This window comes from Muntiacus reevesi, chromosome 5, assembly GCF_963930625.1.
Source record: "Muntiacus reevesi chromosome 5, mMunRee1.1, whole genome shotgun sequence".
NCBI classification, from domain to species: domain Eukaryota; kingdom Metazoa; phylum Chordata; class Mammalia; order Artiodactyla; family Cervidae; genus Muntiacus; species Muntiacus reevesi.
In genome coordinates, this window is record NC_089253.1 from 104,140,354 (window position 1) to 104,157,533 (window position 17,180).

A 17,180-nucleotide genomic window follows, 5' to 3' on the forward strand; every position below is an offset into this window, starting at 1 on the left:
GGTAGGAAGAGCCATGTCCTTCCTTGGGCCAGTCCAGGACAGGACACCGAGCCTGAGAATGGCTGACCGGAAGACAGAAGTGCAAAGGGAAAGTCTCTGCTTGTTGTCTAAACCCACCCTTCCTTCTCTAGGTCACGTGTCTAAACCCATCCTTCCTTCTCTAGGTCACATGTCTAAACCCATCCTTCCTTCTCTAGGTCACGGAGACCCGGACTGGCCCCCTGGGCTGCAGCAACTACGACAACCTCGACTCAGTCAGCTCCGTCCTGGTCCAGAGTCCGGAGAACAAGGTGCAGTTACTCGGTAAGGTACCCTGTGATGATTTTCACACTTCCCATAGCTAGTTTAAAAAAAAAAAAAAAAAAAAACAAGGTTTAGATCACCTAAAGGAAAAGGTCCCATCTGCCTCATTTGGCTAGACCCTTCCAAAGACAAAAACTACCCCTAGTTCTGGGACCTATAATTGACAACTTTCCGTCACTCTTTGGAGAAAACTTCTGATATGGTTTACTTTACACCTCAACCATTGCTCAAACCACTCGACACCCGAATCCTCCTACCTCCTAGTCCTGCCCCAGATCTCTGTCACTATCCTATAGCAAGAGCACTCCCATCCTTCTGTGCCTTGATCTAGCTGGGCAACCTCCCTTGTTGTCCAAAGAACCCTCTGCGGAACAGCTGATCTTTGCAGAGTGATCATGGGACATCGTCTCTAGCTCGACTAAGAGCTTCGCAAAATGTGGGACTACTGGTTATCCTGAGAATGGTCCCTACTTTTTGTTACTAGTCTGCATCCTTCCATGGGAGATCAAAGCCAGGAGACGAGTTTGAAAGGAATGGGAGCCTCAACTGGGGACAGAACAAGCAGAAACAGAAAAGCAAAAGGAACAGGAAATGACACTAGGTCTGGAGGCTGGGAGATAAGGGGATGCACTCAGGTGTCCCCCAAGCATCCCCCGGGGCAGAGCTATGTAGATGGAGTCAGAGCTGTTTGGCAGTGGGGAATGTTCATTCTTCTTAAGGCCTAACTGAATTGTACTCTGTTTAAGATATGATTGTCTTGGTATTATAAAATCAATAGCCCTCACCTAGGATCTACGATGACAAATTCCAGCCAACCTGAGTTAGACGCAACCCCTGAATGCTTTAAGCATCAAGAAACATAATAAAAAAGGAGGAAAAGCCTCCTTTCTTTAAAGCCTCGCAATGCAATGCAATTAGCATCCCTCTTCTCCTAGGTCCCTGGATGGCCTGGGTTTGTTTCTGGAAATTAGCGATGAGTGAAGTTCAGAGTGTCTGGTGGTTCATTTGGAATGGTTTATGCCATTTAATTTTATAGCCCATCACTCATGCAGACATTGCTCAGGGCACTTATTTTATAGCAATAGGAAATGTTATGGGGAGGAGGAGGGTGCTAATGGGGGAGGTGAAAGGAAAGGGCTTGGAGAGGGGTGAGTGTGGGAAGCAAGCACATGTGGACAGGGTACATGGGGAGGGCTGCTCAAGCGCCACTGCAGGGACATCGTCAAGAAAGGAAAACGTAGGAGCAGTTCTGGACAGGAGTAGATCTCAAACAAGAGCAACAAACATCCACTGCAGCTGCAATTCTAAGTTTTATTTTAAGGTCTGCTGACACCGGGATACATCCTTTGGACTCTCTGATTTCCTGCCAAGGTCAAGGGTGTGATGATAAAGAGCCGGCAGATATTTGATGAAAGGGGAGCCCATCCCATCCAGAAGTCCTCTTGTCTCTCACTGTCCTGTCATAATGTCTCCTAGGGTCCCTATTCAGGGGGCCTCCTGTGGGTCTGATCTCGAACCTGGCCAGCTTGCATCCCAAGGTGTGCCTATGATTCATTCACCTCTTCATAGGCTTCCAACAGCCACCTTGTCTGGCTAGAAGCCAACTAGGAGTCTATCCTGCTGCTGATAAACCAATATCCACCACTCCAGTGGTGCTAGTGGTAAAGAACCCGTCTGCCAATGCAGGAGACACAAGAGACATGGGTTATATCTCTGGATTGGGAGAAGGGCATGGCAACCCTCTCCAGTATTCATGCCTGGGAAATCCCATGGACAGAGGGGCCTGGTCGGCTATGGTCCATAGGATTGCAAAGAGTCAAACATGACTGAAGTGACTTCGCAAGCAGGCACCACAGATGGATAGGAAAACTGAATCTTGGAGTAACTGAGTGGATTATATTCAAGACCAGAGGAAGCTAATTAGAAAAGAGAGCTGAGAGGCATTCATATCTAACTTGGGGCATCTACCACCACCTTGCTTTCAAATCTCCTCAAGAGTGAAAGCCTGAGGTGGGCAGCCAGTCCCAGTTGTGCGGTAGGACCCAAGGGGACAAGGGCACAAGCTGGCTTTACTAGCACTGTGCCTTGGGCAGACCGCTGTGCTCATGAGGATTGGACTTCCTCACCTGTCAGAGCCTCGGTATGACCACAAGTGTTACCTGTGGTCATATATGGGAAGTATTACTTGGTGTCATACCTGGCCACTACATACCCACAACACCTGTCCCTACCTCCTAAGCAGGGCAGCTTCCTTGGTCTACAGGGCTAAGGTGGGAGGCCCAGGAGGGTGAGCATTTAGTAATATCCTAGGAGGCCCGCTGCTCATCTCAGAGAAGTTAGAGATAGAATGGCTCTTGGAGGCAGAGCGAAAAGTCCAACAAGCCTTGATGATTTTCCCCCATGAGGACTCTAAGCTCTTCCTTTATCTGAAATACCATCGCATTTCCATCCTAGAAATGCTGACGTGTAGCCAAGAAGCCCGTTCATATGATAGGCACGTTCTCAATTTGACTGATGTGAGGGTTCAACTAAGCCCTGAGCTTTGATGTACCCCATCTGTCACAGGGATAGCAGTAACCCTCTATCCCACCCAGCTTAGCAGGATCAGGCCTGGGGTGCCCATCCTTGAACCCAGGATGCTCAAGTCAGCAGAACTCCAGCCGGGGACTCTGCAGCCTCGGGTGTGGGAAAGCGAGTATCCACTGGTCCCTCCCGCCCGGCAGTTTTCCCTGATATATCTTTTCCTTAGGCCTGCAGGTGCTGCTACCCGAGTACCTGCGTGAGCGCTTCGTGGCTGCTGCGCTCAGCTACATCACTTGCAGCTCCGAGGGTGAGCTCATCTGCAAGGGGAATGACTGTTGGTGCAAGTGCAGTCCTACCTTTCCAGAATGCAACTGTCCTGACGCAGACATCCAGGCCATGGAGGACAGCCTGCTGCAGATCCAGGACTCCTGGGCGACTCACAACCGGCAGTTCGAGGAGTCAGGTGAGCAGTGGGTTGGCCCAGATTTCCTCCCTGTGAATGGGAGGAGGCCATGAGGTACTCCACGGGACACTCAGCTTGGTTCCTGACTCAGCCACGTCACTGGTCTGTGACCTCCAGCAGGTTATATCACTGCCCCAAGTCTCAGTCATTTTCTTTTGTTGTATATGCAAATAGACCTAATACCTACCAAAGAGATGCATTTCAAGGACCTAATAAGCTAAGGTAAATATAATCAAGCCCATAGATCTCATCTATCTTATTTGCCACAGATACCACAGTACCTGCACGTTAGGTGCACAGTGAATATTTGTTGAATGAGTGAGGTGCATAGTATGTTTCTAGGAGTCACTAGTTCATGCTGGTGATTGCTTAGTGCAAGTATAACTGATATCAATGTCACCTTGAGACTTAGATTCAGAGGACTGGGTTTTGAGTTCTTATTCTGTGATATGGATTGAATGCTTGTGTCTCCACCCCCCAATTCATATGTTGAAAATCTAATGCCAAAGGTGATGGTATTAGGAGGTGAGGGCCTGGGGAGGTGATTAGGTCATGAGAGCAGAATCTACATGAATGGGACTGGCACTCTCATATAAAAGGGTTCCCAGAGAGATCCCTTACCTCTTCCACCATGTGAAGACCCAGCAGGAATTTGGTCATTTTCAGCCCGGGAGAGGACCTTCACCAGAACCTGGCCGCAGCCTCTTGACCTTGGACTTCCAGCCCCTGGAAATACATTTTGGTTGTTTATAAGCCATCCATTCTGTTGTATTTTTGCTGTAACGTCTTGGGCAGACCTGGTACTCTCTATTACTGACCCTTTGTATGACTTTGATGTAGCCATGCAGCCACTCAATGCCTCCATTTCTTCATCTGTAAATGTAGGAAAATGATAGTAATCAGTGGATGGATGACTCATATGGAACAATGTGGATAAAATTATGAAGAACTCTGCATGATATACATTTCACTACTACATGAATAAAAGTTATGTGGATATGTCTCAGAAAACAATATTGGATAAAACAAGACAAATGAAGAAGGCTATGTGTTACATACATATTTATATTTATGTAATACTTATATATAATAATAGAATATAATAAATTATTAACATAATGCATATTTAGTACTATTTACTTGATGTTTAAAACCATACTAGCCAATACTTAATATTTTCATGGATAAATATATTCATAGAAAATGTTAAAAAATATATGATAATGATAAAGAAAACATTCAAGAGAGTAGTTACATCTAGATAAAGACAGAGGGGAAGTTTAGGGCCTTCAAGTATATTTGCTTTGCCTATTTCTTCCAAAAAATCTGAATTCAATATAGCAAGATGGCAAGATCTAGGTGGTGGACTTGTGGGAGTTCATTTTGTTATTTTCTGTGCCGTTTTGTATACTTAAGTGTTTTATAAGCAGAACTATGCACGTACTACTTGTTAATGTCATTACTAGGTGTGATTTTTCCAGTCATCTGGGTGGGGGATGAAGAACCAGGGGCTGGAGAAATCAGAATGAATGGAGGACCCAGGCACTGCCAGCTCAAGTCTTAGACAAGGTATTCAGTAGCTGAGGAGAATAGCAACCCTGGCTGCATTGGACCAGTGGTGGTGGCATCAGGCTGGTAGGATGGGTAGGTAGTTAAGATGGTAGTGGGATGCTTGAGTATGTAGGCAAGGACTCTGGGCTTTCAGCATTATGAATTACTTCTAATGAGTGAAGGAGAGCTATTTGGACCCCTATCAGGAGACCTGATGGCTGCAGGTCCTTAGTAAAAGCAGATTTGTGGACAAAGATCTGAGCATGACTTCAGAAAACACATTGTTCCCAGGAAGCTCTGAGGAGAACTCAGACTTGTAAGAGCTAAGAACCAGAAAGCACTCTGCTTCTGGACTAACTTCGAAAAAGTATGCATATCTAGCCAAGGTGTGTGTGTGAGTCGCTCAGTCATACCCAACTCTTTGCACCCTCACAGACTATAGCCCGACAGGCTCCTCTCTCCATGGGATTCTCCAGCCAGGAATACTGGATGGCTTGCCATTCCCTTCTCCAGAGGATCTTCCCGTCCCAGGGATCGAACGCTGGTCTCCTGCACTACACACAGATTCTTTACTGTTTGAGCTACAGGAAGTCCTTAATCTGGTCAAGGGGTGAATCTCAAAAGAGAGGAAGGATGTGCTAGAGTCAGAGAGAAGGATGTTGGGGGAAGAGGCTGGTCTCAGAAACTGAAAGCCTTCTAAGGCTTCTGAGGTGGGTGTTCCGTCTTCTGTGCCCACATTTGCCAGTCTTGCCCACCCTCACCTTAATCAGTGCCTCACACCTTCCCTAAGGGGGCTGTGGTGTGATCCAAGAAGGTTGTGCATAATTTATAAGGAGGTATTAATGGCAAAAGAGATGCGCCCCAAGGTCACTGGCCACATGGGTGGTGACAGAGGTGTGTTTTGAAATTCAGAAGCATATTAGAGATAGGATGGAGGGGGAAGAATCCTGGAGCCTTATCTTGTGGTATGTCAATCATTTCTCAATAAAGCTGTTTAAAAAGAAAGAAATCAAAAGTCCTGGGAGAATGGTGTGAAGCCTCCTGCCTCATACAGTGATGGATGGGCGAGCTGGGTCTTGGGGGCAGGGGTGGCTCTTGTCCACCCAGGGTCTGAAGGGCACCCCTTCAGCCCAGCCCGTGTGTCCTTACCCACAGAGGAATTCCAGGCCCTGCTGAAGCGACTGCCAGATGACAGATTCCTGAACTCCACAGCCATCTCACAGTTCTGGGCAGTGGACACCAGCCTCCAGCACCGCTACCAGCAGCTGGGAGCCAGCTTGCGAGTGCTGTTCAAAAAGACCCATCGCATTGTCCGCCGGCTCTTCAACCTCTGCAAGCGCTGTCACCGGCAGCCCCGCTTCCGTCTGCCCAAGGAGAGGTGAGCGCCCCTGTGTCTGAGCCAGAGCCACACCGCCCATGGCAGTGGCTGAGGCCCTGGAGGGCCCCTGCCCAACACGGCAGGGCTGGGCGTGCTGACACAACATGTGGTCTTTCAGAGGCTCCTGTCATCTTGACCTACTTGCGCTTCATTCTCAATTATGAGATGTGTCTGAAGTGAAAAAAAAAAGAGAAGCTAATTTTACTTTTATATAAATTATAGTCGATTCGAATGTTACTCTAATAATACTCTCATTCTCACTCACTCATTTCCATTTTAATAAGTCTTTGAGGAAAGGAAAGGGTGGAGTTAAAGCTCACACACTGATTATGTGTGATGAGAAACACACGGTAGATCATTTCCAACAGCAGCTCTACTTTGAGTCACAGGAGCGAAGGGAGCTGAGGCCCTGTGTCCTTAGGAACAGACGGGGCTGGGTTATCACTGGCCTTCAAGCATCCGTCACTCATTCATACATGCATTCAACAAGCCTTTGTTGAGTCTGCCTTGTATGGCCTAAGATTAAGCAGTGAGGGTACTTGTTAATTGGAAAGACATAATAAATATATAGGAACATCAAAACTAAAAATTATTACTATGCAGCAGCTATGTAAATTCATGTTGTGTGCTCAGTCGCTCAGTTATATCCGGCTCTTGTGACCCCATGGACTGTAGCCTGCCAGGCTCCTCTGTCCATGGGGATTCTCCAGGCAAGAATACTGGAGTGAGTTGTCATGCCCTTCTTCAGGGGATCTTCCTGACCCAGGTATCAAACCAGCATCTCTTACGTCTCTTCCATCAGCAGGCAGGTTCTTTACCACTAGCTCTACCTGGGAAGCCCAAATTCATGTTAGTGATAGTGAAAGTCGCTCAGTTGTGTCCGACTCTTTGTGACCCCGTGGGCTATACAGTCCATGGAATTCTCCAGGCCAGAATACTGGAGTGGGTAGCCTTTTCCTTCTCTAGGGGATCTTCCCAACCCAGGGATCGAACCCAGGTCGCAAACACTGCAGGCAGATTCTTTACCAGCTGAGCCATAAGGGAAAAACATAAATCAAAGACATGTCCTAATAATATCAAAAGTCCAAGAGAAAAGCTACCTGGGAGAAGGATGTCTTGACCAGATTGTCCAGGAGGAGATGAAAGTGGCCTGGTGCTTGTGAGCCAGAGCGTTCCAGGAGAGGGTGACGCCCTCACAGGATCCCAGAGGTGCACCTCTAACTGAGGCACAGGTGACAAGGGACACATGAGTGGAAAGGACAGACCAGCAAGGGCTTTTGAGAAAGGTTCTTTTTCCCCCAAGAAATAGTTAGGAAATGCTTACCAGGCACCAGGAACAATCCTAGTTTCTGAAGATGTGTTGGTGAAGAATGCAGTGTCCCTGTTCTCATGGCATTCAGAGAGGGGAGCCGTCTCTGAACAAGTCAATGGTAATCAAACAGAATCCATTTTGATACTGATCGTGGCTGTGGATCACATCAAAGCAGCATGATATGACAGAGAGGGGCTGGGTGGTGCTTTTGAGGGGAGTCACGGAAGACCTCTTTGAGGAGGTATCATAAGACCTGAAATCTAAATCTTAAGAAAGGGAGCCAACCATAGAGAAGTCCTGTCCCTGATGGGAGAGTTCTAGAAAGGACAGATCTACATTGTGAAGAGGGAAAGAGGTGGGCACATCACTGGGAGGTTTGGAGAGCCAGTTGTTGGAAGATCTTCGTAAGAGGCTGAAGACTAGATTGGATATGGAAGACGCTGAGCGCTTCTGTAGGCTTTTGAATGAGGGAATGAGGTGGTACTTGGGAGGGATGAGTGCACATTTGATGTCAGATCTTTCTGATGCTGAAGCATCAGACACCCAGCTCCAGGCCTTGCTGGTCTTCCCAAAGTGGTACAGTAAAGGGTTTCCATCATTCAGAGAACCTGGGGCTTTTATCTGCCTCATCAACTTCCCTATTAGTCAGCCTCCTGGCACCCTCAGGGAAGCAGCAGTGTGTGGCTTCCTGTGACTCTTGTTTCATTTCTGTCTCCCCTCCCACAGGTCCTTGCCCTACTGGTGGAACCGTATCCAGTCCCTCCTCTACTGTGGGGAGAGCACCTTCCCCGGCACCTTCCTGGAACAGAGCCACAGCTGCACCTGCCCCTACGACCAGTCTTCCTGCCAGGGCCCCATCCCCTGTGCCTTGGGCGAAGGGCCCGCCTGTGCCCACTGCGCCCCGGACAACAGCACCCGCTGCGGGAGCTGCAACCCGGGCTACGTGCTCGCCCAGGGGTTGTGCCGCCCTGAGGTGGCCGAGTCCCTGGAGAACTTTCTGGGGCTGGAGACGGACCTGCAGGACCTGGAGCTCAAGTACCTGCTGCAGAAGCGGGACAGCCGCATCGAGGTGCACTCCATCTTCATCAGCAACGACATGCGTCTGGGCAGCTGGTTCGACCCCTCCTGGAGGAAGCGCATGCTGCTCACCCTCAAGAGCAACAAGTACAAGCCTGGGCTCGTGCACGTGATGCTGGCCCTGTCCCTGCAGATCTGCCTCACCAAGAACAGCACCCTGGAGCCTGTCATGGCCATCTACGTCAACCCCTTCGGGGGCAGCCACTCTGAGAGCTGGTTCATGCCCGTGAGTGAGGGCAGCTTCCCCGACTGGGAGAGGACTAACGTGGACGCAGCCGCCCAGTGCCAAAACTGGACTATCACCTTGGGCAACAGGTGGAAGACCTTCTTTGAGACGGTCCATGTGTACCTACGGAGCCGAATCAAATCCCTGGACGACAACTCCAATGAGACAATCTACTACGAGCCCTTGGAGATGACCGATCCCTCCAAGAACTTAGGCTACATGAAAATCAACACCTTGCAGGTCTTTGGTTACAGCCTGCCCTTTGACCCGGATGCCATCCGGGACTTAATTCTCCAGTTAGACTACCCATACACGCAAGGTTCCCAGGACTCTGCCCTCTTGCAGCTCATTGAGCTTAGGGACCGGGTCAACCAGCTTTCTCCACCTGGAAAGGTCCGGCTTGACCTTTTCTCCTGCTTGCTCCGGCATCGGCTCAAGCTGGCCAACAATGAGGTGGGCAGGATCCAGTCTTCTCTGAGGGCTTTCAACTCCAAGCTGCCAAACCCTGTGGAATATGAGACCGGCAAACTCTGTAGCTAATGGGGGACCCACTCCAGTGCCGGGCAGGGAAGGGACCCACAAATCCAGGGTGTGGAGATCATCCAAGCCCTCACCTTAGTGCCAACAGGGTGCTCCCTGAAGACTGTCAGCACCCAGCAGATGGGACCTCAGGGCTTGGACTGAAGCAGGCGGGAGAGAGAGAAATGGCCACTGCACATATGCACAACGCATGTGCCCACACACTCACACACACACACACACACACGCACCAGGAGGCGACCACTCAGCAGCCCTGAAGCTGTAAAGTCGGTGCTTTCTCAAATGAATGCGGTTGAAGGAGAGGAGCCAAGGGAGAGATTCAGTAAAAGAACCAGCCAAACCCAGCAACACACAAATCCTTGAAAGTGATTCTTATCTTAAGAGAGCAAGACGGAACAAGAACGGGAGGGGTAGGAACACTGCCTCCCCCTCTGTGGGGTCACTTTTGTATTCTTTTTAACCAGATTTCTTAAAATGGCGCTGTTTCATGATTCCCCCACGTTGGTTCATTCTTTTTTGTACGCTGCCTCCACTGAGCTCTCCAGACACGGACTGCTCCTCCAGCGGGCTCCCTTGGGAAACAGGCAACACCCAGCGGACCGCTCAGGGCAGGCAGGCAGCCGTGTTTCCCACCTGCTCCCTTAGCTCCTCTGCTTCCTTGACCTCCCCAGTTTCAGGGCCTGGCTGCCTCCATGTTCTTCTCATGGTCCAGCCAGAGCGCCTCTTCCAACAGCATCTGTTTTGTCCAAGAAAGCAGCTCTGTCAAGTTAGAGACCATGTATAGGGAATTTTTTTTTTAAGAAAAAAGAAAAAAACAAAAATATTTATTTTGTGATTGTTTTTCTTGTCAATCAGCTCCAGCCACATGAACCTATGAGGTAAAACTGACCTGGTTTAATACATATATTTTTTAAAAAAGACCTTTTTTAGGGGGAAAATGAGAGCAAAAAGAAGAAAAGGATAGTTTCCTGGGCTGCTTGGATTGTTAAAAATTGCTCTGTGTGTGACATGTGGGTGTCCCATGGATGGAGGATATTGTGGTGTAGGAGGCTGGGTGATTAGTGAACACACAGGTGAAGGCATGTCTGGCTTGACTGTGTGTGTGAGAGAGAGAGAGAGAGCGAGGTTGAGATGGAGATTCGATAAAGGATGGAGTGAGGCAGAACTCTTCCAGAGAATTATCTGGCTCATCCCACACCTTTTATCCCAGGTGCGAGGGCTGACACAGGTCCTGGAACCACGACCACCCACTGTCAGGAGAAGAGTATGAAAGCTCTTACTTTTCAGGAAAACTGCAGCCACTGGTCTAGGGTAGATGCCTGCTGGGGGCGGGGGAGCTCCCCTTTGCCCACCATGCTGCGGACATCAGGAGAATTTTCCATACTCTGCATCTTGCGGTCTGGGGTCTCCCTTTGCTAAAATCAGGAACCATGCAGCTATGGCCTTGTTTTTCTCCATTCTGTCTGATGACTACTTCCCCAGCCTAAAAAGCAGGTTTGACATGAGCCATACAGAATAATTCATCATTCTCCCTTAGTGCCTCCCTCAGGTGGTATGAGAAGCATTTCATAGCAAATCTTTTGGAGAACCAATTCCCTCTCTATTCTCCACATGATCCAAGTACAATGCGTAGGCATGACAACCCCCACTTTATTCAGGCAAAAGTCACCAGGTACATACTAAGTACCTCATTCCCTACCTCTGGTACATCTCGGTTGGTACAAAATGAACTGGGAGACACAAAGGATGGTCATGTCTCTCTGCCCAGAGCCGTCTACATTTATTGTTGTATAGAGAGAAGAATTCAGCATTCTATTACTGTACCATCAATCCAAGAAGACCTGAAATCCTTGGTAGACATAAGCAGCCTAGGGCATTTCTTTCTTTACAACTCCCCTGAAGGCTTTTAGTGTAGAAATCTGGAGTGATGGAATGATATGGGGACGAATGCAGATATTGGGTGCCTAGTAATGCTTCAATCACTGATTGCTTCAGGGAGTTTGTATCAAGTTCCTCTTCTGTGGAACGTGGAACCAGCAGATGTCATTTTCATCAGTGGGGGTGTTGATGTGCCAGAGCAGTGTGCTTTTGTTGAGAAAGGGATTGCAACTGGTGGTAAGGCTTTGATAGCTTTCCTGGATGGGGTTTGAGAGGTGTAAGGCAGATAGGAGATTCTGGTTGTCTACATGCCATAGGAATGGGTGGGCAGAGGGTTTCACCCACAAATGAAAGGCACATTGTGGATAGCAATGTTCAGAGTGTGGAGGACAGCAATTGAGAAAGTGTTGTGCACAAAATTAGCAGTTGGATCCTCAGTAGCATGAAGGTCATTGTCCCAGTGGAAACTGAGTCAGTACATGAGGGCTCATGTCCCACCTGAGCCAGTGTCCCAGCTGAGGGTGGGGGAGACTTCAGCTCTCAGTCTCTGCATTGGAGAGCAGACCAGGGAAGAGCCCACCTACAGGGTTATTAGGAAGGATGCTACATCTCCTTATCTCAGACTCCTTGTCTTAGGAAAGCTCTGGGAAGATTCTGGTGTGACATGGTTTTAAAAATACATGCATTCAGTTACAAAAATTTCCACATCTTGCCTGCTTCAAGGTTTAAACCATGAAGCTGAGTGTATCAACTCCATCTAAAAGTAGTATTTGTTTTTGTTGTTTGGTTGCTAAGTTGCGTTTGACTCATGCAACCCCATGGACTGTAGCCCACCAGGTTCCACTGTCCATGGAACTTACCAGGCAAGAATACTACAGTGGATTGCTATTTCCTCCTCCAGGAGATCTTCCCGATCCAGGGATTGAACATGCATCTCCTGCATTGGGAGGCATACTCTTTACCGCTGAGCCAGGGAAGCCCAAAAGTACTATTACAGGTTGATAAGTATTTAGGAGTGTCCATCTGAGCCAAGAAGTAAGCACCATATTGATAGAAGGTCTAAAAGACATTACTAATTATAGTAGTAGACAATTTTATATTTGACCTACTCACCTGTTATCTGTGATGGATGCCTGTCGCCTCTGCTCTGAGACAGTGATGGGGTACCTGGTGTAGAGAGCTTGGATCAAAGCAGCAGACCAAAGACTCAGCTTCTAGAAGGCAGGTGGGAAGAAGAGGGAGAGTAAAGGATGTGTAGGTTTTCTTACGAGGCTTTTAAAGCCTTGAATTCAGTATGTGTTTCTCAGACAGCTAGGCTGAAAAATGCCATAATAAGGAAAGGCCATCCCCAAATGTTTGCCTGAAGAGTCTACAATAATCAGAGGATGCGACTTACCTAGTCTCAGACACAGTTGCAAATAAAGAACTGTCACTAATTAATCAGTACTGGGTTGTCAATGTTGGTGAACTCATTGTGGAATTAAAAGCCAAATCACAATTCAGTTAGTGGATATAACAATTGGAAATTCAAGTGTTAATTGTAACCCCTGAAGAACTAATACATCAAATGCTAGTCTGCCCTAATACTTGAGACTAATACCACTAATACTAAATTATATATTTAACATCTTCTGCTGATAATATAATGCATACTCATGCATCCATAGCCAAAAAGCAGAAATGAAGATTGCTTCTAATACTGGGTATCAGATATAGTTCAGATCTGGTTCCTGATATGAAATATGAAAATAGTGAAAGTTTTCTAAATTTCACTAAATATGAAAAACGTGATCATGATGGGCAGAACTGCCTTGAGTGGCCAGAAGACATTGCCTACATGGTATCTTGCCCCAAAATAGCACTTCTAGTATCTGTAATTTCATCATGTAAGTTTATTCTCTTACATACAAAAGAGACCTTTTTGCTATTACATTTTGTTTAAAAATAAAATACGCTGAGGAAGAAATAGTCAAGTTTAGCTCAATGGCAAACTAGAGGGTTAGATTTTTGGAACTGGAAGTTTTTTAGAGGTCATCCAGTCTATTGATTTCTGACATGAGGAAGAGGTGACAGAACTTTCCCAAGGTTGTATCTATTAACAGAACTAGGAATAGCAGTCGAATCTGCTTTCTCTACCTCTCTCTCTGCCAGTAAATGACATCTGCATCTTGGGAGATGACAAGGACCCAGTTCAGGGCTTGGAAGTATGAGGGTGGAGAAGCAAAGACCATTTTCCAGAAAGCAGAAGAGGACTACTGAAGAGGCAAGAATGGGACTTCCCTGGTGGCCCAGTGGTTAAGAATTTGTCTTGTAATGCAGAGAACGCGGGTTTGATCCCTGGTCAGGAAACTAAGGTCCCACATGCCACAGGGCTACTAAGCCCATGCACTGCAACTAGAGAAACCCCTGTACACTGCAATGAAGACCCAGCACAGACAAAATAAGTAAATAGGTGAAAGAATCCTTACATCTTTCCCTGGGATTGTTTCTAGCAAAAATAATCAGTAGCTATAACAAGTGAAAGAAAAGACTGAAGTTTCTCCCCTGGGAAGCTCTAAACACAGAGTAGACATGTTTCCATCTGAGATGGAGGGATGAACTTTCTAGTTCCCTGATGACTCTATCAGCTCAGTGGTTTTTAATTACAGCATCCTGTCACTAATTAGACTTTGAATATCTTTACAAATCTGATAGTTTCTGCAAAACATCTTCCATGTAAAGGTTAAAGGCATCTGGGTACCACTAACTTCCAAAGGCCTTAAACTATATAATCACCATGGCAACACTCTGCTGTGCACTAAGAGTCCTTGCTTCTTGCAGAGGAAGAGCAAGAGACTGTGGACCGAAGGAGCCATCCAAGACACAAAACTAAGGCCTGCGCTCCAGATCTGGAAAGATAAGATGGGGAAATTCAGGTGGTATGACTAGGCTGAAGACACATACCTTTCTTCTGGTTCTGCCACCAGCCAGTTCTGTAACTGTGGACAAGTCACTCCATGTCCCTGGGAGTTTGTGTCCCTGTGGATGAGGGAGTTGGGTGTGCTCTGCGGGTACTGGGGAAACTTCTAGGGCTGTCCTTTTATGGCATTCAAAGCAGGGTGATACAGAAGACACATAAGCCATCCATCAGACAGACTTGATTCCCATGTTGGCTCCACACTTATATTTAAGTGACCTTAATTCTTAGTTTACTCCCTTATCTTACCCAACAGCTTCATCCCTACCTCCCTAAGGTTTTTTTTCTCTTTCTGAACACTCACTTCTCAGCATACTTTCATTCCGTACTCTCCAACATCCAGGATATTTGTGCAACCTTCAGTTCTCTAAAACTCAAGTCCATTACTTCTCTCCCTCTCTTCTTTCCTCCTTCTTTTATATATTCATCTGGGTCATGAAGAATCACACAATATAAAGTGAGCGATGGGGATGCATAAATCAATCACAGTGGTGCGTTCCCTAGTAGAGACATGCAGTCTTGATGGAGCACAGGAAGGGAGCAAATCCCTTCCTGGATGATACATGGGTGACATCTGTTATGAACCTTCTTATAACTATGGAAGCAATACTCCAGGTCTCCGGATGATCTACATAGTTATGAGGCAAAGACTGAGCACCTAACCTCCCCTCTCAGAGGGCAGAGAAGAGCAACGACAGAAGCAGAGCCTCACTGAAGGCTCACACTTCATCAGGCTGCTGCGCTTATTTGCAGCTCCTGAGCCCCATGTCAGCAGCTTGTTACGCACTCCAAGACACTCACAGCACTGCCCTGGGAGATCTGTTTGGTGGAGGAGATGCCTCCTCCCCTGGAGGGTGAAGAGTTCTAAAATCAAGGCTCCCCGACTTTAATGTGTGTATGATTCACCTGTAATTTGAACTCAGCTGGTCTGCGCCCAGATTCTGTGCTTCTAAGAAGCTCCCAGGTGCTGCTGCTGAGCTGAAGATCATCCTTGGAGGAGCACTCTTTTAGAAAGGATGTCTGTCATCCTCGTGCAGTGCTCAGGACTCAAAAAAAAAAAAAAAAAAAAAAAAGCCTCCAAGAAAGAAGAGGGGCTAAGGAGGCAAAGGGTCAATGGTGTGATGACCTTGCTTATGAAAATCTTAGAGCTCCCTTAGCCTTTAATCTCTCAACTGGTTATGAGGCAGACGCCTGACCTATATATACTGGTAGTCTAAGGAAAAAAAAAGAAGAGAGAAAGGAGAAAGGAAACGTAACTAAATCAAAATCCTGTGGGCTGAGAGCTAGCCTGCTTGTGAATGTATTTACAGGTAAGCAGCCTCACAGACTGGCTGAATCATGCTGGCTGAGTAAAAGGCTTTTCCCCCCAAGCCTATCAGAGTAAATCTGTTCAGAAGTGGGATAGGGAGTACCTGTCACTCTACAGAAACATACATCAGATGAGATGATTAAATCTGCAGCAGCAATGTGCAAGCACCCAGAGGCCCCAGACGTTAGACTGCTAAGGTGCCATGCCACCTCCAGGCACCTAATCTAAAAAATAAAATGAATTATTTCTGCTTTTCAATTCTGTCCTCCTCTCCTCCAGTCTGTGTGATTACTGCCCTTGCATCATTAATAAAAACAGCCACCAGGATTTATGTAGGGTCATTCTTCCAAGGATCTCAAACTTGGAGGAATGCATAAATCAGTGTTATTTATTGAGCATTTTCAGATAGGAGAAGTGGGGAGTTAAAAACACCCATGTATTTAGTATGTACATTCCCTTAATTCAAAAATTTTGCAGATGAATTGTAGAATGAAATGTGGGAGAGGCTATACAGCTAAGTGAAAGCAGAAGCTGGACTTAGCATGCTTTCGGCAGTCAGGCTGCTTTGGTTCAAATCCCATCCCTGTCATTTACAATTGTGAAGGGTGGAATATGTCATTTCATCTGTTTTAGCCTCAGTCTGCACATCTGTAAAAGAGGGGCGATAACTGTGTATATATCATAGGATGTGGTGATGGTCAAATAAGTGTGTAAATTCTATAAAGGGTAGAGTAAGCTCACAGCACAAGTTGTATTAGATGTGCATTATCATTTAGTTGCTAAGTTGTGTCCTACTCTTTGCAACTCCATGGACCACAGCCCCCCAGGCTCCTCTGTCCATGAGATTTTTCAGACACGAATACTGGAGTGGGTTGCCATTTCCTCCTCCAGGGTATCTTCCTAACCCAGGGATCGAACCTATGTCTTCTGTATGTTCTGCATTGCAGACGGATTCTTTACCTGCTGAGCCATCAGGGAAGCCCAAGCTCACAGCACATACTGCATTAGACAGTTTCTATGTTTAGAGGAAAGAAAAGGAAAGGGAAGCAAAGGAAAAGTAAAAGAAATATTCATACTACTCACAGACAAACTTTGTCCTCGAAACAGAGAAATTTATCATCTGGGGCCCTTACATCAGGGTCACTGGCTAATATAATAGAAAGGTCTTCAATGACAGTTTTGTGGCAGACATAGATAAGTCATTCAAACAGATATTTCTTAGATAAATCCTCTAAAAAAAGCAGAGAATATAATATTATAGCATCACTTATCACCAAAATGCCCGTGCTGACTAGGTTACATGGCCCAGGTACCTTGTTTCTGATGATATAAATTATTAGAATGATAGAGCTTGAAGCATCAGAGAGAATGGTTAGTTAACATTCCCATTAGACCGTCTCTTTCAAAGAGTACATTTTAAGTGCACTTCTAGCAAGTACCGGATTGCAGGCAATTCCTAGTTGAATTCCGTGATGGAAAACCAGGATATAGTACTGCCATAATATTTTTAGATACAGACATGAGGGAGGCAGTGTCTCCTCCAGTTACGTTAGAAGTAGAAGACATATGCAGATAGACAGAAAGGTGGGGAAAGTGGTACCTAAGAAGCGGTAGCACCGTGAGCATAGGCACGTATTCCTGACACAGTGACAAGTCAGCCTGAT

The 17,180-nt window shown here is 46.7% G+C and overlaps 1 protein-coding gene across 1 annotated transcript in view; it reads left to right on the top strand.

Moving 5' to 3' along the window:
- BRINP2 (BMP/retinoic acid inducible neural specific 2) overlaps positions 1-9,373 on the top strand; it is a 58,990-nt gene extending 49,617 nt beyond the window's left edge. Inside the window, exons 4-7 of the mRNA XM_065936955.1 lie at positions 198-303; positions 3,053-3,289; positions 5,996-6,218; positions 8,257-9,373. Coding sequence (XP_065793027.1) covers positions 198-303; positions 3,053-3,289; positions 5,996-6,218; positions 8,257-9,373 — 1,683 coding nt within the window. The remainder of the gene's footprint in view (positions 1-197; positions 304-3,052; positions 3,290-5,995; positions 6,219-8,256) is intronic.
- Positions 9,374-17,180: the final 7,807 nt, after the last annotated feature.